The sequence below is a fragment of the Pleuronectes platessa genome, chromosome 1 (genome assembly GCF_947347685.1).
Source record: "Pleuronectes platessa chromosome 1, fPlePla1.1, whole genome shotgun sequence".
In the NCBI taxonomy this organism is placed as follows: domain Eukaryota; kingdom Metazoa; phylum Chordata; class Actinopteri; order Pleuronectiformes; family Pleuronectidae; genus Pleuronectes; species Pleuronectes platessa.
The window spans coordinates 28,757,407-28,782,992 of record NC_070626.1 but is presented as its reverse complement, the minus strand read 5'-3'; the positions used below and the strand labels follow the sequence as shown (position 1 = coordinate 28,782,992).

Here is a 25,586-nt window from a genome sequence, read left to right as displayed (position 1 = left end):
TAGCCGCCTAACGTACGCGCTAGCAAATGGGGGGGGGCAACGAGCTAAGCTAGCTAAGCTGTTTACCTGCTGTTGGATTTTGCCGTCCTCCGTGACGACCCAGTGCGTCGTGGCCCCGCCGGAGTCCACTATGAGCAGGCAGAGGAGGACGAGGAGCCTCCCCCGACACGACGCTCTCCTCGGACAGCTGAGGCGACAGGGCGAAGGCTCGGGACAGATTTTCCCGAGGTCCGCCATCTTTCTGTCTTCGGTGGCCTTCTTGCAGCGCCGGCCTCCGGACGCACGGGGGCGCTGCTCGAAAAAAAAACGAGTCGGCTTCAAGTTCCTCGGTGACGTCTGTGGGGGCGGGGAGAAGAAGAAGAAGAAGAAGAAGAAAAAAAAAAACAGGAAATTCAGCTGAAAACGACAAGTCAGAGAAGTTTCGTCACGTCAAAGGTGCGTTTGTTTGTACGAGTATCGATTTGGACTGTGGCCCTTGTGTAAGTTCGAATCCCAGCACTCGTGTTGTTTTCTGTTTTGTTTGTCAGAGCCTTTGCTTTCACCTCTTATTTCAACAGTAAACTTCTAGTTCCGCATCCTGGGGCATGGCTGCTCATCCAGTGACCACCTTACTAACACCGACTCTTCTGGGCTCACACGTCTGAGTGTGTTTTTAAAATCTGAAATCACTGGAGAACAGAGTTAATGTGTAGATGTCTTTATTTTCTCCATGGGGGTTAAACGTTCCTTGTGCCAAAGTGCTACAGCAGCTGCAGAACACAAGACCGTACAGATGTGTCCTATAACGTGGTAGACACAGAATAATAATCAATCAATCAATCAATCAGGATTGTATAGCCGTTATATTCAAATTGCAATTAGTGTTGTAGGACTTAACAAGGTGTGACATTATCTGTTCTTAACCCTGAACAAAAGAAAAACCTATTAACAGAGAGAGAGAGAGAGAGAGAGAGAGAGAGAGAGAGAGAGAGAGAGAGAGAGAGAGAGAGAGAGAGAGAGAGAGATCAATCCTGTCCAAGCATCAGCAAAATAACAGTATTTAACACATTTAATCCAAGAAACTGTTTATAACACGATGGGCCAATGTTTAAAGTATTTAAACATAAGAAAATGTCTGATAGAGGTATTGTCAATAATGGTAGAATATGTGAGTTGGTGCATTGTATGTCAAGCAGTCCTGTTGCAATCATAGTCAATCATCATCCAATAATAATGCAGAATAAAAGTGGGTTGATTATTGCACCTGCCCTAAAAACACTTAAAACGATAACTCAGAAAAGATGAAGAGGCATTCGAATCTAAAACCCTGAGAGAGAAAGGTGTTTCCACATGTTTCCATATTGATTAGTGTGCTGGACATTGGGATGAATGAGAGCTTCAGGTGGTTGGTTTTACACTTACAGGCTCTATAACGTCTGCCTGAAGGTAAATTGTATTCAGAGAACATCATGTGTGACAGGTCATTACGGATCCTGTGTGCTAGTCTGACCACAGAACCTTTCATAGATGGTGAACGAAAGGAAAGATAAATGCTGCCTCCTCCGTTAAATAAGCATCTCTATAGTTATGTTGACATTCTTTTGAATGTAACACACTCCCTCTTCATTTAATGAGTTACCATGTGCAGGGGAAGATTACTCAATTCAATCTCAAGGCTCAACAGTCACATGGCATCTGCTGGCCTTGGAAGGTTATACAAAGCTTTCCTTCAAGGGCTCTAACTTCTCGACTTCAGTTATTGAAAGAAAATGTAAATTTTTGTTGCACTCTCCACAGATGGCCTTTGTTGCACTCTCCACAGATGGCCTGCTATGATGCCAACAAGGGGAGTCTGGAGGAGGACAGCTGCGATGGACCTGTTGGTGGAGAGATGTCTGATTGTGGCTTGGCGATGCTGGAAATAGAGCGAGAATCCCTTTTTTTCAGCCCAGTAGAGACGTTTGGCAACCTCACCCTTGGCAACTCCGCCAGTCTTCAGGCTGATATGCCCATGCAGGGCTACGACGTGGAGTTTGACCCGCCCCTGGAGAGTAAATATGAGTGTCCTATCTGCCTCATGGCTCTCAGGAACGCTGTTCAAACACCCTGCGGTCACCGTTTCTGCAAGAACTGCATTGAGAAATCCATTCGGTATGCTATTGTGATTCTTTCAGAGCCACAATTATGAGGCCCCTGTAAACACTAACTTCATGGTAACAGACAATGTGTTAGAAAGTGATAAATGATAATACTTTAACTGACACTAGCTTTCCGCCTCAAATATAAATCACTGTGCAGAAACTGATGATCTCCCTGCTCAGCCTAAATGACTCCTCTTCTTGCTAAAACAGTGACACGGGACAGAGATGCCCCGTGGACAACGAAATGCTGACAGAAGATCAGCTGTTTCCTGATAACTTTGCCAAACGAGAGATTCTATCGCTAACTGTTCGCTGTCCAAACTCTGGTTGTGTTGATGAAATGGAGCTTCGAAACTTGGAGGTGAGAATTCAAGGAGTGACTATCAAACGTATGGAAAGTGTGGCTCAGAGGCAACACATTTAAAATGATGCTGGTTATGAGAATAACAAATACAAAAATGTCTGGAAGTCACTATAGGTTTTGAAGGAGCTTGAAAGTGCACATTTTATGCTGGAGAACCACTATACTTTAGTTAGAGTAACAATTGAGACTAAAAAGACTGTAAGTGCAGGATCTTCATCTTTCTATGGTGTAGACAATAAGAGCATTATTGCCCCCCCCTTCCCCACCCCACCACTATAGAGTATTATTAACTGCATTGTTTCAATATATCGTTTTCTTTCCAGAATCATTTGGCGCAGTGTCAGTTTGCGACTGAGACTTGTCCACAGTGCCAGCAGTCGGTGAGAAAGAGCCACTTAGAGGAGCACACCACTGTGGAGTGCCAGAGGAGGCCTGTGTCCTGCCCTGATTGTGTGGAATGCTTCGTCTTTGAGGAGAGCGAGGTACTGACACTCACTCACTTACTCAATTCCCCCTCCTGCTCTTTTTCCCCATTATAGTTGTCATAACAGTAGTTGCATTGTGTATCTGAGGATTTCACTCGTACATTATCTTTTTTTTGTTGCTCCCATCAGCTTCACCAGCAGCAGTGTCCCTTTGCTAGCGTGAACTGTCAGTACTGTGGCATGGATCTCATCAGAGACCAGGTGAGTGCAACAATGTCGGGCCATGAAAAAAGGGATCTGGTTTTAGTGAGAAGTAGTGGATCATTGGAACTTCTCTTTCATTTAAATGACAGGGAACCGTTCCAAACACAATCACCGTCACTGAGTGCTCCCAAACCTTCTGCAATACCAAGTGCAAACACTGATGTTTAAATAGTTTTTGTGTTAGTTTTGTAGGAAATTACTACACAGTAATAACCGATATTCTGAACTTCATCTTCAAAACCTGAGTTCAATAAATAATCCTGTGAAACAAATCTGACGATGTTCTGTTTTGCAGATTGAATCTCATTGTGACACAGATTGCACAAAGGCCCCCATCGCCTGTAACTTCAGCACCTTTGGATGTAAGGAAAGGGTAAGTGATCAAATTAAAAGTTTCTTGTTTTACAAATCTCCCATACATGAGAAAAATTGTTGAGAAGTCAGTCGCTGCAAACTAGATTGAAAACTATTTGCCTCTTCAGATGCAGCGCCATGACCTGGCTCAGCACATGCAGGAGTTCACGCAGATGCACATGTGGTACATGGCTGAGTTCCTGCGTGGCCTTAGCCTCAATGGCAACACGCCCAAAGCCCTGTGGGCGAGTGGACCGTCTGTCTCTTCCGAGGATCAAGGAGCTGCAGCATCACTATCTTCCTCTGGAGGGCTCAAAGGAGCTGCAGGCGGCGGTGGTGGCAACTGTGCTTCGGCAACTCAGCCAAATGAAGAGATGCAGCGGCTCAGAGAGATGGACGGACGATTGGTGAAGCAGGATCATCGGCTAGTTGAGCTCTCCATCTTAAAGGAAACACATGTAGGAGATGTTCCAGTGTATTTGATTTGGCCCTTTTGGGGAGACGTAAAACTTGACTTATATAACAAAGCTCTATTTATTTATTCAAAAGTGAAGCTTCAGCCATGATGGACCTTCAAGCTATATTTAGCCACATTTTCTTTCTCTATTGTTTGGCTTAGCTCGTCTGTAGCTTTTTAGATCTTGTCCCAATCCTCTAAAACTCTTGTTCTGTCTCTTTCACAGGCAGGTCAGCTTGCAGAGCTCCGGAATAGGGTGTCAATGCTGGAGGACACGGTGAAGGAGCTGGAGGCCCAGCAGTGCCGCGGTATCTTCATCTGGCGCCTCAAAGGTTTCTCTGCCCACATGCGGAACCAAGAAGCTGGACTCGCGGTGGTCGAGCACAGCCCTGGCTTCTACACGGGCTACCCGGGCTACAAGCTGTGCCTGCGTTTACACCTGCAGACGCCCAACGCCCAGCGCTGCTCCAACTACATCTCCCTCTTTGTCCACACCATGCAGGGAGCTTTTGACGGGGAGCTGACCTGGCCGTTCCAAGGCACCATCCGGCTCGCCATCCTCGACCAGGGCCTTGAGGGTCAGCACCACGTGGAGGTGATGGAAACCAAACCAGACCTGCAGGCCTTTCAGAAGCCCACCATCCAGCGCAATCCCAAAGGATTTGGCTACGTTACCTTCATGCACCTGCATCAGCTGAAACAGAGAGCCTATGTCAAAGATGACACCTTACTTATCCGCTGCGATGTGACGTCGCGTTTTGACAATATGCCGAATCGTGAGGGGCCGGCGGTGCAGCCTCGAGGGCCCGAGGCATCGGTTTCAAGGGACTAAAGTCAAACCCACATCCATGGGATTGTCATTATGCTGACATGATATATGATATATATATAGATACATATATATATATATATATATATATATATATATATATATATATATATTATATTAATAGATGAATACAATACATTCATTTAAAGTTCACTTTTCAATATGTGTTCTCACCCACACATGGTACCAATTGTTTAAATAGTTCATGTATAATCAGCTCCAGATTTCCAGTTAAAGTCGTGTTCGTGCTGCTGCAGAATGAGCATTACTACAGACATGGCTCTCTGCTTGTGGTTGTTTGAGGTGGTACAAATATTTTTTAAGATAAAGACTTTAAGACCTCTGGTGTCTCTCTGTAGCAGTGTTTGGTCAAATAGATCACAGTCTTTTTAACCTTATCCTCTTCTAACCTCATCCACGTGTATGTACAGAGAGTGCTGGTGAAAACCTGCTCACAATCTGAAAGCAAAAGCAAGTCTGGTCATGACCTCTAAACAGAAGAACGGCTATGTGTGTCAGCTGTATGGTTTCATTTTCATTTTTATGTTGGATATGTGGTTGCAGTAACCTTGTTAGTATCTTAGAAATGTTCCAAGAGAGACTGAAGAGAAAGTGTAAAAGTTGGCGTATTTATGGATGTTTAAGGACGATGCAAGTTTCAGAATATTCACAACTCTGCTTTGTGAGGAAGGAAATGTACTTGTTGGACCTTAAAGACACACCAGTGTATTTTGATGTAAACATCATGTCTTTACAAAGCTCCACAGGGTTCTTTAAAAGAAGGTGATTGTAAGGATCGGGAATATCCGTTTTCAAATTCATGTGCTCTCCAAAAGCAAACTTTCATTCATAGATTTCTTTCTTCAATCGTCTGACCTTGTTGTGTCTCTTTGACGCACAGCTTTTGTCAACACGGAGCGTTTTTGTGTTTCGTCAACACTGTATATTTTTGCTGAAAGCATGAGAGCGGAGCAGAAGCTGCTCATTGTACTTTTTATTTGTGCCTTTCACTCGTAGCTCCTGCCAAATGTGACTTATATGAATATTTCGAGAGTAGATGTACATCACATCCTCTGATATATTATGCTGCCTGTTAAGCTTTTAAAGATGTGGATAAAAGATTTTACGCTTGCTTTATTATTGCATTGGTTTCAGTGTATAAACAATATCAATAAGATATTATTTGGAGTATTTGGGATCAAATGCTGCCTTAAATTAATGCTAAGCTAACCTCATTAGACCATACAACGACTTGTGTTACATTCTAAATATTATATATATTACAACGTTTACACGAGTTGCTAGTATAATATTCATTTCATATTTACATTACAGAGCATAGTCTGAGGTACTTGTCAGTGTCTTAAAATACTGTAAAAACAGTATATACACATTTTATAATGTGATTAAGACGTAAACATAGTGAGACTAAGGTCAGGTGACTTGACATGCCTTCATTTGATTATCCCTTATTCCGAGTTTGACCTTAATTCAGGTTAAGGTCATCAGAAAATGCTGTTTACATGCCACTGTCTTATTCAGAGTATTGTCTTAAAGGTTTGGGTTAATATTGTATTATTGGTGTCCATGTAAACATTTCCTTTGTTACATTATAATAGGAAAAACAGCCTTTTAACTGAGTTTTATTCCTGTATGTGTTTGTCACGCTCCTGAGGAACCAAAGTGACTCATATGATGACTTGCTCCACCTTGTGTTTCACAGTTAGAACAGTCAGAGCCGTGTTGTTAGAATGTGTGTCAACAACAGGAAGCTGCAGACGCATCAATGTGTCCTGAAACAAAACAACAGCCAATCACCAGGCAGGCATCTTCGTTTTATACATTTAAATTAAAGTCCAAACAACATTCCCATCACCTTACAGAACGATGTACCACAATATTAATATTAAATAAAGAGATTGACTGTTATATTATTCATCGATATAAGGGAATTTCTTGTTAGCTCCATATCCTGGGTGACCTGGTCTGACTTCTCCACTTTCCTCTTTGACTTCTCTCTCTGGTTGACCTGGAGATGTGTCCTTGGTGCCGCTCGCCTCGCAGCCCGTCAGAGACACTGAAAAGTAACGGCCACATTAATATTAAATGCACAGTAAACGCAGTGAAAGACTGTGTTTTGTCTATTTTCACACATTAAATCACGAGTCAGTTCCTCTGTCGGGCTTTTATACTCACCCGGAGCATTCGGAGCGTCTTTCCCACAGTTGAGCGTGCTCTGAGCAAAGCACTCGGCCATCCAGGACAACACCTCTCCACAGTATCTGACCTAGAGACCAGGCAGATAGAAATGACTGATTGATAATAGGCTCAAATCTGCAGAATATGTGGTTTACTTTGCTGAAAAGGTTTTGTTTACCTGAGCCTCCATGGACCCCAGACGCTTCTCTTGGTCTTTAAACCCACCGACAATCCTCAGCAGGCTCTGAACTCTGGGTCACAAAGCAAAAAATCAGTCACAGCCAGAGTCAGTGCTGCAGTAATCCATTTTCACCACTAGAAGGTAGAAGAGCTTTATAACAAGCTGGGCTGTGGTGCTGGTCAGGTGCAGTGGGTTTATCAGAGCTCATTTATTGAATATTATTACATCCTATTAGAATAAGAGTGTTTACTTTGAGGAGGTGCTCTTTAGTCTCTCCTCACTGCTCTCCCAGTGCTGCCGCTCCAGTTTGGCCAGGTAGTTCTCTTTCTGCACCGTCTCCCATGTGATCAGCCTCTGGTCGAGCCCCACTGGCAGCTCCCTCTCTGACAACACACACACACACACACACACACACACACACACACACACACAGTTATCTATCTATCTATCTATCTATCTCTACATGTTGAATAAATAGACAAATAAAATAAAGTTAAAACTTTACACTCAAAAAAGCCCTTTGAAGTAGTTAGGAGAAGATCAATTGTCCTCACAAAGTTAGATTTTAAACCGTGACAGCCATAGAAAAGAGTGTACACAAGCACAGACACACACAAAGACACACACACACGCGCACACACACACACACAAAATAAGTCATTCCAAAAACCAATTAAACAACAGTGCACAGAGAAGGTGAAGGTCAGAGATAACAGCCAAGTGTGTGTTTGCCTCTATTCCATTTAATTTAATTTAACCAGATAAGCCACAATAAACTATTTCATCTGCTTGAAATGAGGCAGAATGTCACAACGGTTCCTGAGGGGAAAATGTGCTGAATTAAGCAGATGGAGCCTTCGTACCCAGATGCTCCTGCTTGGACTCGGGCCGTTTGACCAGGCTGAGGAGGATCTGACTGAGGTGGCTGATGATGATGAAGGGCGGAGCCAGCGCCGGGCGGCTGTGGTATTCCACGATCAGGTTGTATCTCTGGAACTTCCAGAAGATATCCGTGTTGCCCTGCACCACCTGGAATGTGTAGCTGTAGGTATCAGTAGGGAAACAAGAAGAAAAACACGATAAACAACCGGGCTGGTTTCTTCCGATCTTCCAATGACCAAAGATGCCATGAGCTGAACTCATTTCCTCAGATATATGGACAGTTCTGTGGATTCCCTCCCCTGCTGACCTGAACATGGCGATCAGCAGGTTGAGCAGCAGGACGTTGGTGACAAGCAGGAAGATGACCAGCAGCAGGATGACCAGCCAGTTGGCGTAGACGTTGGGACATGGCGGCCGCAGGCCCAGGATGATCTCCTCTCGGTCATTGGTGCAGTTAATTTGAGGGAAGCGAGCAGCTGTGATCCGAAAGAACAAGAAGACACAAAACTATTGTATGTGCGAACTGGAGAAACATTTCAAAGAAAAAGTGGTACCAGTGTAGTTTACCATCTATTTCCTCCAGGGGGATCTGACCAAAGATGTGCAGGTAGGGGCGGTACAGGGCGCGGCGGAACACCCAGTCGATCCTGGGGTCATTGGGGTGGAGAAGAGCCTGAGTGGCGACACCGTACGCAATGAGCCACACGCTCAGGAAAAAGAGGAAGAAGAAGACGTCCTTCATCTGTCAAGAAGGAAACAGACTTTTATTTAATCTCCCTCTGGTCGGCAGCGTCTTTGTGTTTGACTTGTGTTTTGTTTCCCCACCATTCTCTCCACAATGATGATTTTGGGCCCGAGCTGCTTGTGAATAGCGAAGATGTGGATCAGACGTAAAGTGAAAACCATGAAGTCTATGGCCAGGACCGTCCGGCCGGCCTCATAGGTGCCACTGGCCATCCTGCGAAATCAATTTAGACAAACGTTAATACTCATAACAACAATAAGTAAGTGTAGAAGCTTGTTTTTCTCTCAGGGTCATTTTAATGTTACCGACCTGCAGGAAACCCCAACAACAAAGAGTAAGATGGCGACCATGTCACACTTGTTCCAGTTGTCCTCCAGATACAGTTTGAATTTCTTCAGGATGTTCATCTCTTCGTCCGTGAAAAAGCTCTGCGTCATAATACCAATCAATCAAAAATATGATTCATATCCAATTCAAAGTGCTTTAAATGTGTATTTAAAAACTGAGAAAGATTTAGAGACTAAAGCAAAACAATCAATAATAGAAAAGAAAACAACAAAACAACTTTTAGATCATAATATATAGTCAACACTAAAATTCTAATGAAATACTATCAGTACATTTTTTTTATCAAATATAGATATTGAAAATAAAACCATAGAACTGTAAGACACAACATCCCAGCCTCACTGTGACGTGACATTTATTCCTCTCTAAGTCTGCGTTTCACTTCTAATTCTGATATTGCTCAATATTCTTTGTGAACTTTAGAAATTTAACAGAAAGTGATGTGTGTTTTGTTTTATGATAAAAGTAAAAATGATCTGAATACACTGCATGATATTAACGTGCACCCTTCATACATTATTTTGAAAATGTTGGCTCAAAGATTGGGACTAATATATAATTTACATTACACAATAAATCACAATATTCAAAATATTTAGTTTATACATACAAGGAATTTGCAGTCGTGTATTGGTGCAAGAATTAATAAATATATAATAAACAAATAAATAAAGGAATATAGGAAAGAAATTAAATATGACAAAATACTAGAAGAGGGATTCTGCAATTGTGCTGGTAAATGAGACTTTATAAAACATTTTAAAACATCAGTTATTATATAACCAAAGTGATTTTTAGTTTCCTGACGTTGACTTGTCACGTCTCCTCCAGGTCAAACGCTGCAGCTCCATTAAGACACACTGCAGGGAGTTAGCAGGTTCACAGCCCGGCTGCATTAGAAGCACCTGCAGCGTCCCACATTCTCACCCCTGTGAAATGTCTCTTACACCTGAAGTGCGAGGTTCAGTGTCTCCTGTGGCCTGAACTGGGCCACCTGCGATTCTGCATGTTCTCCTGATGGCAAAAATGATTTGAGCCGAGAGACGTGCGCTGCTTTCACAAAGAGACAAACTGGAGCGTAGAGGCTGTGGTTCACTTCTCACAGGGGTAAAACCTGCACGCTGACTTATGTCTGGAGCAGGAAAACATCCCCGTCTGACCAATCACTTCTCTTGGAAGGTGAAGTCGTCCCTAGTAGACGACCCTGAGCTCAGTGGGCAGATTTCCGAGCGTCTCTGGGGAAGATGAGAGTGTTCAGAGACTGTCGAACCTCCTTGGCTCTCCCTGATGATGTTTTATCTGAGGCCCAGCTCCTCAGCAGGATCGTGCTCCTGTGTAGGAGGCCTCCTCCTGTCATCTTCATTCCAGCTTCTTTTTCCCCTGTTGGCTGCCAAAGCCATTTCATTACTGCTGCAAGAGCGCCTGCAGCTCTAAAGCCCAGAGAGTGTTGCACTTGTGTGATAAGAGAGTGAGTCTACTTACCAGTATCCATTAGGTTTTTTAATTTATTTGTAATTTGCTGAATCTGCTGGAGACTTATGTTATTTCAGGTGATAGAATAACATTGAAATTGTCCTTCACGCCATTCAGAGCCATGCATTGAACAAACACAGTCTCATCCACTCATGTTCTAATGATGGGGGCCTATTATTATAAACCTATTAATTCGGAAATACAAACTGCTGCTTTTAGCCTGGATCATAACTTTACTATGTATATGTCTTAACTAAGCTTAATATATTAAGCTTAGTTAAGACATATAATGAAAAGATATTCTTGGTAGGTTTAACATCTACGCCTCTGATGCGTCTTTTTAATATTTATTTTCCACTAGTACACATAATAAATGGAGGAATCTGTCTCTCTGTACTTTAAGTTTCTCCACAAATACAACTTTAAACTCTGCAGGAGCATTTCTGAGTTCATTGTTGATTTGTGGATCTACAGTTATGAATCTGATGGTCAATTTATTTCACAATGTACTTCCTGTAACTATATTAAACCTTTTTACAAAACTAAACTAACTAAACCTAAACTCACTGGGAACTACATCAGTGTAATCTGAACTACCTAAAATCCAGGAAACCATCTTTCAGAAAACGACGTGTACTTCAACTTTTTAATTGGGCGAATGTCTCATCACCTAACATGAAGGAGGCTGGGTTCACGGCTATCGAGACGATTTGGGGAGGTGTCATGTCGTCATCTTTGCAACAGTCTAATGTCACAGCTTAATGAGAGTGAGGAGCTTTGCATCAGTACGTCCATCAGATTTAAAATGCTATTAAATCGACAGTCTTTAATCTTGTTCCGTGAGAAGATAAAGTAAGAGCAGGGCCCCCGGTGGTGCTGTCCTCCCTCAGGGAAGGTATGCCCCCTAGAGCCATCACTTTGAAGGCCCCGGGTCCCCGCTGGGCTTGGTAGTATGCCAGCACCGCCTCAGGCAGCGCGGTTCTTTTTTTGGAAACCTGTGACTTAGCTCTGTTCAGCTCAGGGACTTCCTGAGATGCACGATGGAAATCTTTGAGCTGAGGAAACAGAGCTGAAGGTCTTGTCTCATCTGGGGCTTCTGTGCCCAGGGGAGGAGGCTTCGACGGCATGAGTGGATTGTGCTTGTTCGACCTGGAGAGACTCAGGCTGAGAGGTAAAAAGGCTCATGAATCCTTAAAACCCCCGGAGAGAATGAACTCCATGCAGCGACTCGCTTCAGCTCCTCCATAAACACTGTCATGCAAACACATCTAGTAAAAATAACAGTTATTCAAAATAAGTGTCACGATGCATCAATTGATCGATGTCCATTCATCCCTCCATTAGATACACTGCTTATCCCTTGAGAGAAGTAGAGGGCTGGAGCCAACCCCAGTTGACATTGAGTGAGAGAAGGACTCTGAACTGGTCTCGAGTCCATCCCAGAGAATTGTTGAGTTTCCTATTGACCTAAAGTGCCTTCATCCATCCATGCGTCTGTCCATCCATCATCATCTATACCGTTTATCCTTCGAGAGTCACAGGGAGGGCTAGAGACAGCTGACACAGGCCAAAAGGCTGACATCTCACTGGGCCAACATATCGAGACAAACAACCATTCACACTCACAATCACACCTTTAATTTAGAGTCTCCAACTAACCTTACCCCCATCTACATGTCTTTGGACTGTGGGAGGAAGCGGGAGGACTCGAGAAAAACACCACTATTAATATGGATAATGAAAAATCACTTAAAAGCGATGTGAGAATAGAATAGAATAGTTCAGAATAGAACCAGTCACCTGTCGAAGTTCCTCCAGCACCAAGGTGAAGACCCAGAAGTAGAGTATGATCTCCTGGGGTCCTGGGCCAGCGGGTGGCGGCGGGCGGAAGTCCAGCAGGAGCACGTAGGTGAAGAGGAAGAGGAAGGCGAAGTACATGATGACGTTACCGAGGAACACGGTGACAGGAGCGCTCCAGAAGCGGCGCCACCGGCGGAGCAGGAAGCGCCACCAGACCGAGGCACAGCTCTGAGCTGCTGGATCTCCAGGTAGAGAGTCCCTGGGGGAAAGAGTGGAAAGGAGATGTGAGTGTGTGTTTTACCTATTTTTAATAAGTTAATGTTGTGTTAAATTCATGTCTAAGACAAATTAAAACTTGTATTGCAGTAGTCGTGCATTTGATTGTTATGCTTAAGCTGAATTCAGGTTGAGGTCATTGACTGCAAAGTAAACAAAAGCAACATATTCTAGAAAGAAATGATGCAAAAGAGAAAAACAAATGCAGAAACAACAGAACAAAAATAAAGTTTAAGGTTTGGAATTCATAGCTTTACATAGATTTGAGTAAAGTGACTAAGTAAAGACTGTTAACTCACAAAGGATCGTCATCATCAGTTAACATCAAAGCCTTTTCTGTGTCCAGACTGTCCAGCTCCACCAGCTGCTCGCGGCCATTACGGTTATCAAGCTCCTCATCACTGAGACACACAGCAAAATAATAATAATATAATAATAATTAGACAGCTACAAGGTGCTGCACAAAGTAAAATATAAGAGCAAAAAAAGCAAATCATAGAAAAGCCAGATCTGACTCAGACAAGACAACAACATCAAAACAATGAAATGACAAACAGACAAAAATCTGACATTCAGTCCCTCCACATGACTCAGGCAGAAGTTGAGGCAGCATGAGGCCGATCACCTGAACTTTATGAGGTTGGTCCAGATCAGAGCCGGACAGAAGAAAGACACCACGAGTTTGGAGATGCCCGTGTCGGTGGTCATCGCCCCCCACCAGATCTTAGTGAGGAGAGCCTGCAGGGACAGTTCAGATGAAAACGAGGATCCACTTAGCTGAATGAGGTTAACCACAAGAGGGCAGCAAAGCCATTGTTATGTTTCTGCCCTACAGTCCTACAAGAAGAAGATCAGATCCCTCCTGATCAGATTGTTTCATATGATGTGTGAACTACTTGTGAACCACAACTGTCAAGTCACAGTTCAGGACGGAGTCACGTCCATGTGATGGTTTGTGAATGATGTCAGAACCACACCATGAAAAAATGTAGATTCTCTTGAAACGCGACACATGAACTGAATTAAAATCTACTTTGTGAACGGCGACATTATTCCATCTGTGTGCCTTAAATAAAATATCACTTCACTGTCAGGAGAAGCTTCTCCACGCTAACATCCCCTGCTGACAGTGAATACCAATTAACTCCCAATGATGAGTTTCTAATGACAGGGACGTCTGCTGGGGGATGTTGAGTGAATGGAAACCAGTGAGCAACAAATATGTGATTACAAAAAAAGATTAAGCACAAGACTGGAGAAGGTTTTAGTAACTGCTGGGATATAGTGTATTTAAATACAGGAGGCATCTACCTACTAATTCCACACAACGAACCATTCACTGAATCAGCTTCACGCTTGTTTATTGTAAATTACCTGAGGAAGTGCAATTAGGACATTTTCAATATTAATAGAAAGTGAATAAACAGGCGACTAGCAGTCAGTGGTAGCAGGGAGAGGATCCTGTCTTCTTCTATGTCTAAGTGCATAAGTGCAAAGTAAGTGCATGTGGTCGGCAACTGGGTCAAAATCACCGGTAGATCATTTAAAGTTATTTTTATTTCATCATATCCGACCGACACAAACATTCACTGGTGACTCTCATCTTAGTCATGGCAACAGCATCATTAGAATGGCTTTTTTTTTTTTGGGGGGGGTGGGGGCAAGTTGTCTTCAAAGTAAAATCGCAGCCCTTGTTTTTGCTGTGATGTTTTTTGATCAAGCTGAGGCAACAGCTGCTACTATTACTTTGAAGAGCTGTGAACTTTGTGGTTCAGGATTGTGTTGCTTTGCCAGAATAAAACTCTGCAATAGTCAACGTGCAATGTGTGAAAAAATGAAACATTCACACACGCTTGAATAAAAAAGAAACAAAAATAAAATCGTCATTGTAGATGAACCAGGTAGGATGAACGTAAAGTTTTCTAACTTGTGCTAAACTCTCCAGAACATCAACACGGGACACAAGAGACCAGCTCATTCCAAACAGGCAGATTTAGAACAGGCACAAAACTTTGAAAGGATTTGCTTGAAAGTTAAATGTTTTGCAGTCTTTGTTTACCTGAACGCCATCGTGGGCAAAGAAGGCTTTGGCGTCAGCCTCCGTGGCCAAGTTGAGGACGGTGGATCTGCTCCAGCAGTGAGTTCTCCTCACCAGCAGAGCATAAGCCCGGTCTTCACTGTTGGAGTAACACTCTCCGAACACATCTGCCACAGTTGAAACAGAGTCAACCTCTCGGCTACATTGCAAATATCCACTCATTTAGAATCATATATGATTCCCCATCAGCCGGATCAGCTTGTGCACGTGTTGTTCTGAGGTCAGTGAACGCACCGCTGGTTTTTCTTTCTACCTTTTACCTATTTTTTTCTTCTCCTGTGATCAGACCTGATGGTGCACACACTCACCGAGGGCAAACTGCTCGTACTTGGCCTCCTTCATCCTACGTGCAGACTCCGCCTCGGATTCCAGTCGCGCCATCTCCTTCAGAATCTTACAACCCGCCAGCGCCGCCGCCACCGCCTCGGGGCCCTGAAGGATTAAAAGAAAGCTGAATCCAAGAAATGAGTCTGAAAGAGGGATCTGAGGAATCAGGTTGGGAATTGTGGAGCGCTGTGTCTGTTGCACGTAAAGGGGCGTCAGGCTGCAGTAGATCCACATCTCTGTGTTTGTTGAGGTTCACTGTTTGATTTGACCATGTAATTTAGAGCTATACTATAAATATACACATAATTAACCTTTGTTAACCAACAGTATAGATATGCACAAAGCTTTGACAGCTTCACATCAGTCAGTGTGTCGGCTGAGCCCCCTGTCTGCTCGGGTCACTGATGGATTACTAAACAAGCCCAGGGCCAGAGGGGGGAGCCACCGGGGCAGAACCTCTGTGCAAGGTGATTGCTTGCGAAGGATAGAAGAAAAAACGCAATAAAGACACAAAATGATTCCAGAGAGAAGTGAATTGACCACACGGATGTGTACAATCACCACAAAGAGACACACAATGAACACAAACAGCAGCAGGGGGAGAAGAAACACGTTTTTGGGATATTTGCCTCAGGATCACATGTTGCTTTTCCAACCAATGAGTTCTCAGTAGTCATTACTGCACTGAGTATTCAGTAGTATTTAATACATTTTCAACAAATCAAGCGTGAAATAACATATTGATAATTTAAAATAAGCATATCTTAAAAAAAGCTGTGTTGATCTTCTCATCAATCTCTCATGAAGACGATAAATAAACTTATTTCTGCTTCTTCAAACCAGAGTTTTAACATCAGATTGATTTATCGTCCAGGAAGATGATGGTTAAAGGAACAGAGGCGTTGACCATAACCCATACATCATTTTTCACAGAGAAAATCTTTATTTGGTCCTAAAGAGATTTATTTAAATAGGCTGAAGAATTTTAAGAGTCTATGATTCATAGAGGAAACATTTACCGGGCTTAACACGACAATTGTGTAACTGTGGTCCAACATACAAAAGCAGAGGGCTTATACCCCTCACAATGATCCCATGATATTATACTGTATAATGTCAACTTCTGGGTTTATACATATGTACTTGTTAAATCGGAGCTATCGGGCTTGCATACGCCAGCGCGCAAAGATAATTGCGATGAGGCCTTCAACATGAAAGATACTTCAAACAATCAAATTATGAATGCAGATATACCCCAACCAGACTCCAGCAGCGGGGGGATGTACACACACACACACACACACACACACACACACACACAGTGAATACAATTACCATAATTTCCGATAATCTTTGAAATAAGACATAGGAAAAGGGTGGCCGCGTTACAGATTAGAATAATTGGTTCCCTTAGTTCAGGGAAGCGCTGTAAAGAAATGAAAAGATGCAGAAAACAAAGAGTAATTACCACTGACTGGTGTCATTTAACTAATCATAGAACATCAATTACACGTCAGGATATACTCATTAATTTCCTCAGGACCTGCTGCTGGTTTACTGCTGCTGAATATGCTGCCCTGCCAACTGGCGTGACCTTCATTTGAATAATGCTCTTGGAGATAAGATGGCTTTTTAGTTCACCTCCGTTTTTTGATAAGTTCGCCGTTTGCCGGGCTCTTTTATCTGGAGTGACATTTTCATATGGCAGGCGTGACCTGCGCCGGCGCCACACTGGCCCGCCTCGCTCTTGTTCACGCTGAATTCAGAATACAAACGAGCAGCTTGTGATTCAGCCCACTTCGCTCGGCTCTGAGTGGTGCTTGCCGATGCCGGGCACATCGAGACCCGTTATTGATTGGACCGCACAGCGCTGAGACACCACGAGCAGGAAGTGAAAGTAGCTGACAAGACTGACCATGGCCCAGAAGTAGTTCGCCATCTGCTGTCGGTTCTGAAGCACGGCCCAGAGGAACAGGTCCCTCCAGGGATGCTCACAGCACTCCTCTAACTCCGCCAGGTTCTTCTGGCTGTGGAACAGTCGACCCTTTGCTGGCTTCTCCTGGAGCACACGGACAGAACTCTGCATGTATTACATTTACACAACGTTTACACAACAGAAAAATGTGACATGAGTCACACAATCTATGGCGGTCTTCACTGGGGAGCCAATCACTTCCTCTGCCAAGAGGGTTATTTCTGCCTTGTTGTCTGTTTGACTGTTAACAAGATGTATACTGTAGGAATTTAAAATAGCATCAAGGGATTTCTATGATATACGTTGAGGAATCAGACCTTCAGCCAAAAGACAGCACGACTATTTTGTTGTACAATATGAACAACACAACATAGAGAGTGTGCTGAGGATATACTGTGTTTAGACAGGTGTTTTCAGGATGTGCCAGCAGGCTTGGTTTTTTAAAAGTGATACCTCTCTACTTTCCTCCAGTTATGGTGAAATTATGGACTAATAATGAATAATGGTGATGGGAGAACAGGAAAATTACAGAGTTTTGATGCACAAATCATGTTCAATTTTCCCATTACATCGGTAAACTGAGCACATAACCACACCAAGGCCCAGCAGTCCACTTCAATTCAGTCGAACACAGCCTGGTTTTTCTTTTCATCAAAAACTATAAATTATTCCCTGGGAGGAAACAAAATGATTAATTACTTTCTGCCAAGGAGGTAATGTATTTATTGCTCTGTCCATTAACTAGATTACTCAAAAACTGAGGAACCATGAAACTTTGAAAGGATGGAACCCATTGAATTTTTGGGCAGATACAGAAAATGGGTGTTTATTGTCTTTCTTTAACGTGGCAGAGATCTGTTCTCTGAGGGACCTTCAACTTCAGGTTTCTGGAGATGAGACGTGACGCAGGAGAAGATCCTTCCAAAGTTTAAACCAATGGAAAAATCAATTTTAGGGGAGAAAGAATTGAAAGTTGGGACAGAAAACTGCCAGGACTTTATTTTACGAGGTCACATTTCATTGCATCTTCAACCTTTAGGCCTTGAAGAGTTCAAACTAGACTATGTCACTCAGTGGAGCGTTCACCTCCGTCAAGGCCCAACAGTTCCCTCAAATTCAATCAAGCCGCAGCAAATTGCACAAAGTCACAGATGTCCGCCGCATAAATAAGCCTGATTTGAATAATTCCCTCAACACAACGACACCAAATGGAACCTAATTTATCAGCTGAAATTCGTAAGCATGTGATTTCCCCGGCGCAGACACTCACTGTGGGAATCTTTTGGTAAAAGCCTTTGCAGGAGTCGTGGAGAAAGTCTTTCAGCACTTTGGCAACCTCGAAGAGCGTGAAGCGGGGTTTCCCCTGGTCGGGCGGATGGCTGCCGGGCGGACCGGGCGTCCTGGCGGCCCCGAGCAGCAGCTGCTTCTCCTCGTACTTCTTCAGGAGCAGGTTGTGGAGGAGGCTCTTCTCCGACACGGACCAGTAAAGCTCCTGCAGACGGCCGTAGGTGAGGAACTCGCCCAGGTTCACGCCGTTGTCCACGAAGAGGCGAACGAAGTCTGGTTTGTCGTTGATCAGTGCGTCCATCATCACCTCCTCGAGGTCCTGAGCCTGCAGAGATCACGGGTCTTTACCACAGTGTCGACTCCTAGATGTATCCACTAATAACAGGGCTGGATCCCTAATCCCCATTTTGTGATGTCGTCCAATAAGTGACGCCATAAAGAAGTTGCAAAGAATTCACAAAATGACATCATGCATTGATCAAAAATACATTTTTAGACGCTTTGAAAAACTATAGACAAGACCTAGGGTTTATATAGATCAAAAAATGATTAGCGATCACATTCCAGGTATGATGTCATCATGATGTCACTATAAGGTCAAGAACGGTGTTTAATGTATGTGATATATTATGTTATGTCATATCGTGCAAGCAATGTCATCCAATGGTACAAGTTTCGTCCCTTATACCAGGAAATGTTGTAAATACATAAATACACACTTCACAGCGTTAGCCTCAGTGAATGTAGGGCAAGGATACTTCCTGGAGTGTCATTAAACCTCTGAAGAAGTGTCTCTGTACGTCTCTCACCTTCCACTCCACGTCTCCATTGAAGATGTCACTCTTGGCAATGTCCACCCTGTTCCAGGCCACGGCCAGCTTCAGTTCGTCCAGGAAGTCCTGAGCCTCCTGACTCTGGCTCTTACAAGCTGAGGAACACACACAAACACACATCATCACACGGGATTTCAAGGAGATTTTTTTGGCAAGTTCCTTGATAACTCGTTCCTCAGAAGAAGCACCTTACCCTTGACCAGAGCTTTGAGGATGACCGTGTCCAGCTCAGAGCTCTCCTGCTGGGGGTCGTGCACGGTGAGGAGATGCCCGTGATCGAGAACCTTCTGGATCTGAACGACAGGTGGACAGATATTCAAGTAAAGTGCAATTTTCTTTCAACCCCTTCACTGTCAGCTTGAGAAGTATAAGTTATATTATCTGTATCCCCCCCCCCCCCCTTCATATTGTTAATTAGGTCATCACATACACATTTTCGTGATAAGGATGAAACATTAGCATTCATTACGTTACTTTCTCTCTCACTCTTTCCCACTGTGCCCCATTTTTCTGGCAACGCTCGGGCCCTGTGATGTGTGTATCTGTGCATGTGGCTGCCTCCATGCTGTGTGCACTTGGCTCTCACCAGCTTGACCCAGTTACTGATGTCTGTGCTGTGGTGGGCATTTGGAAAGGTGTCCAGCAGCAGCTCGCGAACGCCGTCCGCATCCCAGCAGCCGCTATTCATCAGCGTGACCAGGATGTCGGCCACGCCTCCCGAGCCGGCCAGAATCAGCCATGGTGTGGAATTGCCAATGCCTTTGTGCATCCTCTGCAGAAGGGGACACAGTGTGCAGACGGGGCAGACGAGCTCATTGTTTTTGACTTAATAACTTCGCCGGTAAATATCAACAGAGGAGGGAAATGATCGGTGCAAGACGTCCTCTCTAATCTCCTCAGATATGGGTCTAGTTATGCAAATCACTGGGTGTCTTGACAGGCTTTTAACTCGCAGAGATTCGTTTTGTGTAAACAGAAAGATTTGATCCGGAGCGTGAATCTCAAACCAGCGTTCAAAGTCAGAAGATGCACGTTCACCATGACACAGCAGATATCTGGCTTTATTCCAAAAAGGGGGCCTTGTTTGAAAACCTTAGCTAGTTGCATAATGAAATCCAACTTACTTGCAGGATCCTGGGCTCCCCGTGAACCAGGAGACACAGAACAGGGATCTCAAAACTGCCTGCACCTGAAAGCACCAACAATTCATGATACTATTGTTTTGCATCTCAAGTTACTGCCGCTCTGTTATTTCCTTTCCGCTCTCGTGTGAATGATGCATCCGTTTCTCCTGCCAACTGCAAAACAACCCATCTCTGCCCAAAGTGGTTTTTTGTACTCATGGTGACAAATAGCTTTTATTCCTCAGCTTCTGTTTGCCAGTTGTGAGCAGTTGGACTAAAAGGGTGATGTTACCTGATCAGATTGGTAAATTTAAGACAGTTTCGGAGGCCTGAGGACAAATATAAAATATGCAGGTGAGAAAAGGATGAAAAAATAAACACATTTTGTGATATTTTGGCTTCATTTTTGTGTCCCTCCATCCTTATTTACAGTCTATGTGGTTAATACACAAGGAATCACAGCGATGGCCCTGAAACTGCAGTCGACAAGAACACAAGGTACAAACTATATGAGTTATTATAATTTGTACTATTCAAAACATTGGCTTTCATAAATATTTTCCTTGAGGAAGAGAAATGCATTGGACACATTTCTTAGACCTCGAGGTAAACACGGTGAGTAAACAACTTGTTTGTTTACAAGGAAAAACCCCCAAAAGTACTTTTGATTACTCCGAGGCGTCGTGAAGCTGTGTATCTTAAAGTATTTGGTTCAACAGCAGATACCGAGGCTACTGTTCTGAGCACATTTACTCTCATCCCTGCGTATGTCTACAATTCTAAACCATATGATTTTTTCCAACAGATGAAATATGAATCAGGCTCTTTTGAAGCTGGCAGTGAATAAAGCAGCTACCTGAACTACAAACAGCACCACAGTTGAATTATGGTTAACACATTGAATATTTAACACCATGAAAGGGACCATTTGTCAGATTGAGTACTCCCACTTATAATATTTAAGCACATTTTACGGTTTATTTTTTGTGTGCATTTTATATAAGAAACAGCCAATGCAGGACTTCAACATCTAATGGAGTCATTCTGCATTCTGGTATTTTTATTATCGCCACTTGAGGAAACGATTCTCATCCTATTACTGGTTCCCAGCAGTGACCCAGAGGGGCTTTACCTCCGTAGCCAGTGCGCTGGAGGGAGATGTGCTTGAGCAGCTTCACCCTCATTTCACTGGTGGCTCCCGGCCGGCTGGGATCCTCCTCCACCAGCACAAAGTGGGAGTGATGGCTGTCCAGGGAATACACCGAGCCATGCGGCAGGTCCTGTGGCTTGTAGGCAGTGGGCTCATCCACCTTGAGAAGCAGGGAGACGTATAGCCGTTGCTGCTTTGCTGTTTTTTGGATTATCTTTGTGTGTCTGTGTGTGTTTGTGTGTGTGTGTGTGTGTGTGTGTGTGTGTGTGTGTGGGTGGAACCTTGGCAGAGAGCAGAGCCTCTCGGTTGTGGATCATGTTCCAGGGGGCGATGCCAATGGCCACTACACGAACTTTAGAGGAGGTGCTGGCCAAGGAGTGATCTCTCACCGCCTGGCCCAAGTGCTTGGTGATGCCGAAACGAAGCCCATTAGTCAAAATCCAGGCCCCTGGAGAACAGAGGGAGCAGATGCATATGAGTGTGTGAGTGTGTGTGTGTGTGTGTGTGTGTGTGTGTGTGTGTGTGTGTGTGTTTGTATAGGTCCAGAGAAACAAATAAGGAATATTTACTAAGTTGGAAAGTTGCGTTCTGGTATTTTCCTATAAGCAGCTGGTCCATTGATGGTGCTAATTATATTTTTACCATATGTATTTATAAAGCCTTCAGTGTTAGTCCTCCTTACATAGATTAAAATTGATGGAAAAATATTTTTATAATCATGCACTTAAAAAACACATGAAAAAACTATAAATAATTTATGCCTCGTGCATCTAAATGCAAAAATGAAAAGAAAGAGCTTTTATCTCTGAGACGTGTTTCTATATTAATCCTGCAGCCGGTCAACAGATGAGGTTACTGGGACCTGTGCTCTGGGCCGCCTTCACCAGTCCCTTCCTCAGAGTGTCCCTCAGCCAGGGCTTCATCTGGGCCAGCTCGTCTCCTCCCACCAGCGCCACCACCAGGTGCGGAGGAGCCAGGCCCCACTCCTCCGTCAGCATCTGGTAGATCAGGACCGGGTCGGTGTTGCTGGACACCCTCACAAACTGAACACACACGGACAAGTTGACATGTCAGCGGCGCTCGGGGCCAACCTCCCGTTATAGAACCCACGGTATCTCTCATGCCGCCTGCTCTTCACCTTTCCTCTCTTCTTAGTGGAGCCGGTGAAGTCGATGTCTCCCACTCTTCCGTCTGCCCAGTGACTCCTCTCCCTCTTCATTCTGCTGGCCAGGCCTCTGGCTACTTTCTCCAGTGTTTCATCTGCCGTGGAGCAGCAGGAGCAGCCCAGCAGGACACTGACAGACACAAAGATATACAGTCGGTTCTACGAAAGCACAAAGTTAAAAGAAGAAGAAGAAGAAAAAAAGAGATCTTCCTCCCGAGGCGCAGTCTCAGGTGAACTGCTCACCTGGAACATCATGTCCTCGCACTTTCCAGGAGTCGAGAAAGTAGCGAGGAACCTTCCGACGCAGACTCAACTCTCAGCTTTTTAAAGTCTGACTGAACCCAGAGTCACAACACCTTAGCTGCTGGGTTAGGGACAATCTAGATAATTTAGGTTTGAGGCACTTGGGCCTGAATCTGAAGTTTTAATCTGATCTCTACAGCTTCTACATGGAAAGTCACAATCTCTCCTTTAACCACTCAGTGATCTAACCTGCATCAAAGAGGTGACTGTTTACTTCTGTTTGCTCGTTTGCATGTTATCAGGGATTTAGCTTGATCGGCGTTTCAGGACAGTGAAGCTGTGGATCAAAGGCAAGAGAAAGACAAATGCCACCGTGAAGCCACTTATAAATCCCCGTTAAATAAATTCCTCCTCAACAGGAAAACAAATGTGGACTCTTTCTTTTGTTATTTTGTTTACAAGTCAGGTTTATTCTTCTTTTGTTTGACATATAACTTAATTAATCTCCAGTGTAATTTAATATTCACTTTCATCCCTTAATTGGGCATCAGAGGCGTCTCACGTTGAAGTGGATCCAGATGCAGAAAAATGGATTAACAATCCAAACACGTGTTTTGTTTCTTTGAATAAAACCTTGTTTGTATGATTTAGTTTCATTGGAGGTACTTCACGTGCTTTATAGTTTAATCTACTGTATCAAGGATGCAGCACTTTGCTTTTCTTAGTATTTAACATTAGAGGGGAGCATTTTTATTCTACAGCTCGGGAACGATGTCCCGCTCTCATGTATAATTAAACGGGAAACTGGACTTGGAATCAACTGAGGCCTCTAATGGTCCGTGAATCAGCGGACTGATCTGGACATCTATTTTCTGGGGATCTGATTCTTTTCTTCTCTTTTTTCACCTTGAATATTGAACGGGGCCATCACTCGCTTCAGATAAGAGCTTTGACCTATATAGTCATGGATGTATGGTATAGATTGGTTTATGATTCATTGGTTTGCACTCTCTCACACACACACACACACACACACACACACACACACACACAGACCTGTGCTCCTCCGACCACTCCAGTACATCCCCACATTGGAGGCATCGTGTCCGCGGCTGCAGCGTCCCCTTGCACACAAAAGTAAAACAGAGATATTACTTCCAACCTCTTCCCTTAATGCTTTATGACTCACTAACCACTCACTTATCACATATGCAAAGGTCCTTAGAAGTACTTGTGGTCAATGCAAAATTATCAGGATTTTCCTCCTCGCCTCATATGCAAAGAGCTTCCTGCCTGATCTTTGAAACACAAAAAGGTGTCACTCATATAGAGTAGATGACATAGGTGTAAATATACATATATATATAGAACATGAAAAATGTATATTTAGCTCCAACAAGACCTTTTAAACATAAAACTATTTCTATACAAGTGTGCACAATGTGGTGTGTGCAGTGTTTTGCCTGAAAACAGCCACAGTCCATATTTCTCGCAATGATTATGTTCATAGGAATAAATGGCTCCGAGCTCAGAAAAGAAACTGTTTCATTTTTAATAAGATTATCCCTTTGCCTGAGTAAACGATGACTTTCATTTGCCAGCCTTATTTGCATCTGGCACTTGAACCGCTCGTGAAAGATGATGAAAAAAAAAAGGTGCAGCAGAAGTGTGTATTTCTCTGACAGAAACCAGCAACCCCCCCCCCCCCCATGCACCTTGAACTGAGAGGAAAGTGTTTTAATAGAGCGGTGGCGCGGTGGTTAACAGGCACGCTGAGAGTCATTTAGTGTGGAGCCATCTGCTCTAATGTAAGCCAGCAGCTTGTTGTGGGAGCTTTTATTTGACTGCGAGTCCGGGTCGGGGAGAGAGAAGACGACTGGGTATGCAAACAGGACGATTTGCATGCAAAGGTAGAAGGAGGGAGGGACGGCCAACTGTGTGTCTGTGGGGCTCCAGCATGAACTCCTCTTTTCTCAGGAGGAACAGAAGCTGATCTGGGACGTTTGACTCAATTTGTGTAACTGAAGCAGAAAGCCAATACACAGCTGCAGCATATGAGTCAATGAATCAAAATCATGTTTAGACACATGATCCAAAAGATCCATCGTTGGAAAATAAACACAGAATAAATGTACATATCCACCTGAAGAAAGAAATATAAACTTTTGAGGAAAACTATTGATCTGAAATGATTGTCCAATCTTGAATAAATTACTTGACGCCTGGTATTTTTTCTTTCTGTATTAATGCAATAAGGCATGAGAGTTTATTCATTTATACATAAAAAGGTTTTGATGAATATAAATATTAATTTAGTACGTGATTGTTGTGAAGAAATACTGTACTTGCAGTATTATAGGTCAGAAAAACACCAAACCCACAACTTGGGCTTCATCTTCAAGTCAAAACCTTCAATGATTTCCTCAATAGAACAGAAATAAATAAAACCATATGCAATTTTACATCATGCAACACATAAAGAAGAAAAATACAAAGAGTAGACTCAAAGTTTTAAGTTTAAACACAAAATATATAGTATTCTTTCATAGGCCTGTTTAAATGTGATAAACACTCACCAGAGGTACTTCTTTTCTCTCCTGCATGTCTGGGACAGATCACCTTCTCCTGCTGAACCACACCTGTGAAGGGAAGTTTTCCTTCTGTCCC

At 43.5% G+C, this 25,586-nt stretch overlaps 3 protein-coding genes across 9 annotated transcripts in view; 1 reads left to right on the top strand and 2 right to left on the bottom strand.

Annotated features, from left to right (window-relative positions):
- Nucleotides 1-256, bottom strand: part of ttc17 (tetratricopeptide repeat domain 17) — a 14,645-nt gene extending 14,389 nt beyond the window's left edge. For both annotated transcript variants that reach the window (XM_053433721.1, XM_053433766.1), the window contains exon 1: nucleotides 67-256. In XM_053433721.1, coding sequence (XP_053289696.1) covers nucleotides 67-237 — 171 coding nt within the window. In that variant the 5' untranslated portion in view covers nucleotides 238-256. The remainder of the gene's footprint in view (nucleotides 1-66) is intronic.
- The window catches only part of traf6 (TNF receptor-associated factor 6), a 7,396-nt gene extending 647 nt beyond the window's left edge, over nucleotides 1-6,749 (top strand). The window contains exons 1-8 of one of the 6 annotated variants that reach the window (XM_053434271.1): nucleotides 348-435; nucleotides 1,777-2,130; nucleotides 2,331-2,481; nucleotides 2,808-2,966; nucleotides 3,099-3,170; nucleotides 3,469-3,546; nucleotides 3,656-3,985; nucleotides 4,211-6,749. In XM_053434271.1, the coding sequence (XP_053290246.1) occupies nucleotides 1,802-2,130; nucleotides 2,331-2,481; nucleotides 2,808-2,966; nucleotides 3,099-3,170; nucleotides 3,469-3,546; nucleotides 3,656-3,985; nucleotides 4,211-4,816 (1,725 nt within the window). In that variant the 5' untranslated portion in view covers nucleotides 348-435; nucleotides 1,777-1,801 and the 3' untranslated portion in view covers nucleotides 4,817-6,749. Of the gene's footprint in view, nucleotides 1-347; nucleotides 480-1,776; nucleotides 2,131-2,330; nucleotides 2,482-2,807; nucleotides 2,967-3,098; nucleotides 3,171-3,468; nucleotides 3,547-3,655; nucleotides 3,986-4,210 lie in introns of those variants that run through there. The other 5 variants (XM_053434443.1, XM_053434194.1, XM_053434111.1 and 2 more) reach the window with 5 other exon arrangements.
- On the bottom strand, nucleotides 6,628-25,586 carry trpm5 (transient receptor potential cation channel, subfamily M, member 5). Its single transcript, XM_053433669.1, has 26 exons — nucleotides 25,496-25,586; nucleotides 23,976-24,043; nucleotides 22,650-22,806; nucleotides 22,374-22,554; nucleotides 21,793-21,959; nucleotides 21,494-21,671; nucleotides 20,362-20,426; nucleotides 19,824-20,009; nucleotides 19,431-19,530; nucleotides 19,214-19,332; nucleotides 18,388-18,729; nucleotides 17,058-17,201; nucleotides 15,124-15,247; nucleotides 14,777-14,922; nucleotides 13,343-13,455; nucleotides 13,017-13,118; nucleotides 12,442-12,700; nucleotides 9,130-9,248; nucleotides 8,901-9,033; nucleotides 8,643-8,817; nucleotides 8,383-8,551; nucleotides 8,057-8,235; nucleotides 7,444-7,576; nucleotides 7,191-7,263; nucleotides 7,010-7,100; nucleotides 6,628-6,890 (listed from the first exon to the last, which is right to left on the bottom strand). The coding sequence occupies exons 1-26, from the start codon at nucleotides 25,520-25,522 to the stop codon at nucleotides 6,745-6,747; spliced, it is 3,696 nt and encodes a 1,231-aa protein (XP_053289644.1). The 5' UTR covers nucleotides 25,523-25,586; the 3' UTR covers nucleotides 6,628-6,744.

Excerpts from the sequence above, each read along its gene's own strand:
- trpm5 (XM_053433669.1), bottom strand. The coding sequence starts at position 25,522 with ATGCAGGAGAGAAAAGAAGTACCTCTG. Across the intron at positions 9,034-9,129 it reads GTTGTTGGGGTTTCCTGCAG|GATGGCCAGTGGCACCTATG; the intron begins GTCGGTAACATT and ends TTGATTTCGCAG. Across the intron at positions 7,101-7,190 it reads TGGGGTCCATGGAGGCTCAG|GTCAGATACTGTGGAGAGGT; the intron begins GTAAACAAAACC and ends CCTGGTCTCTAG.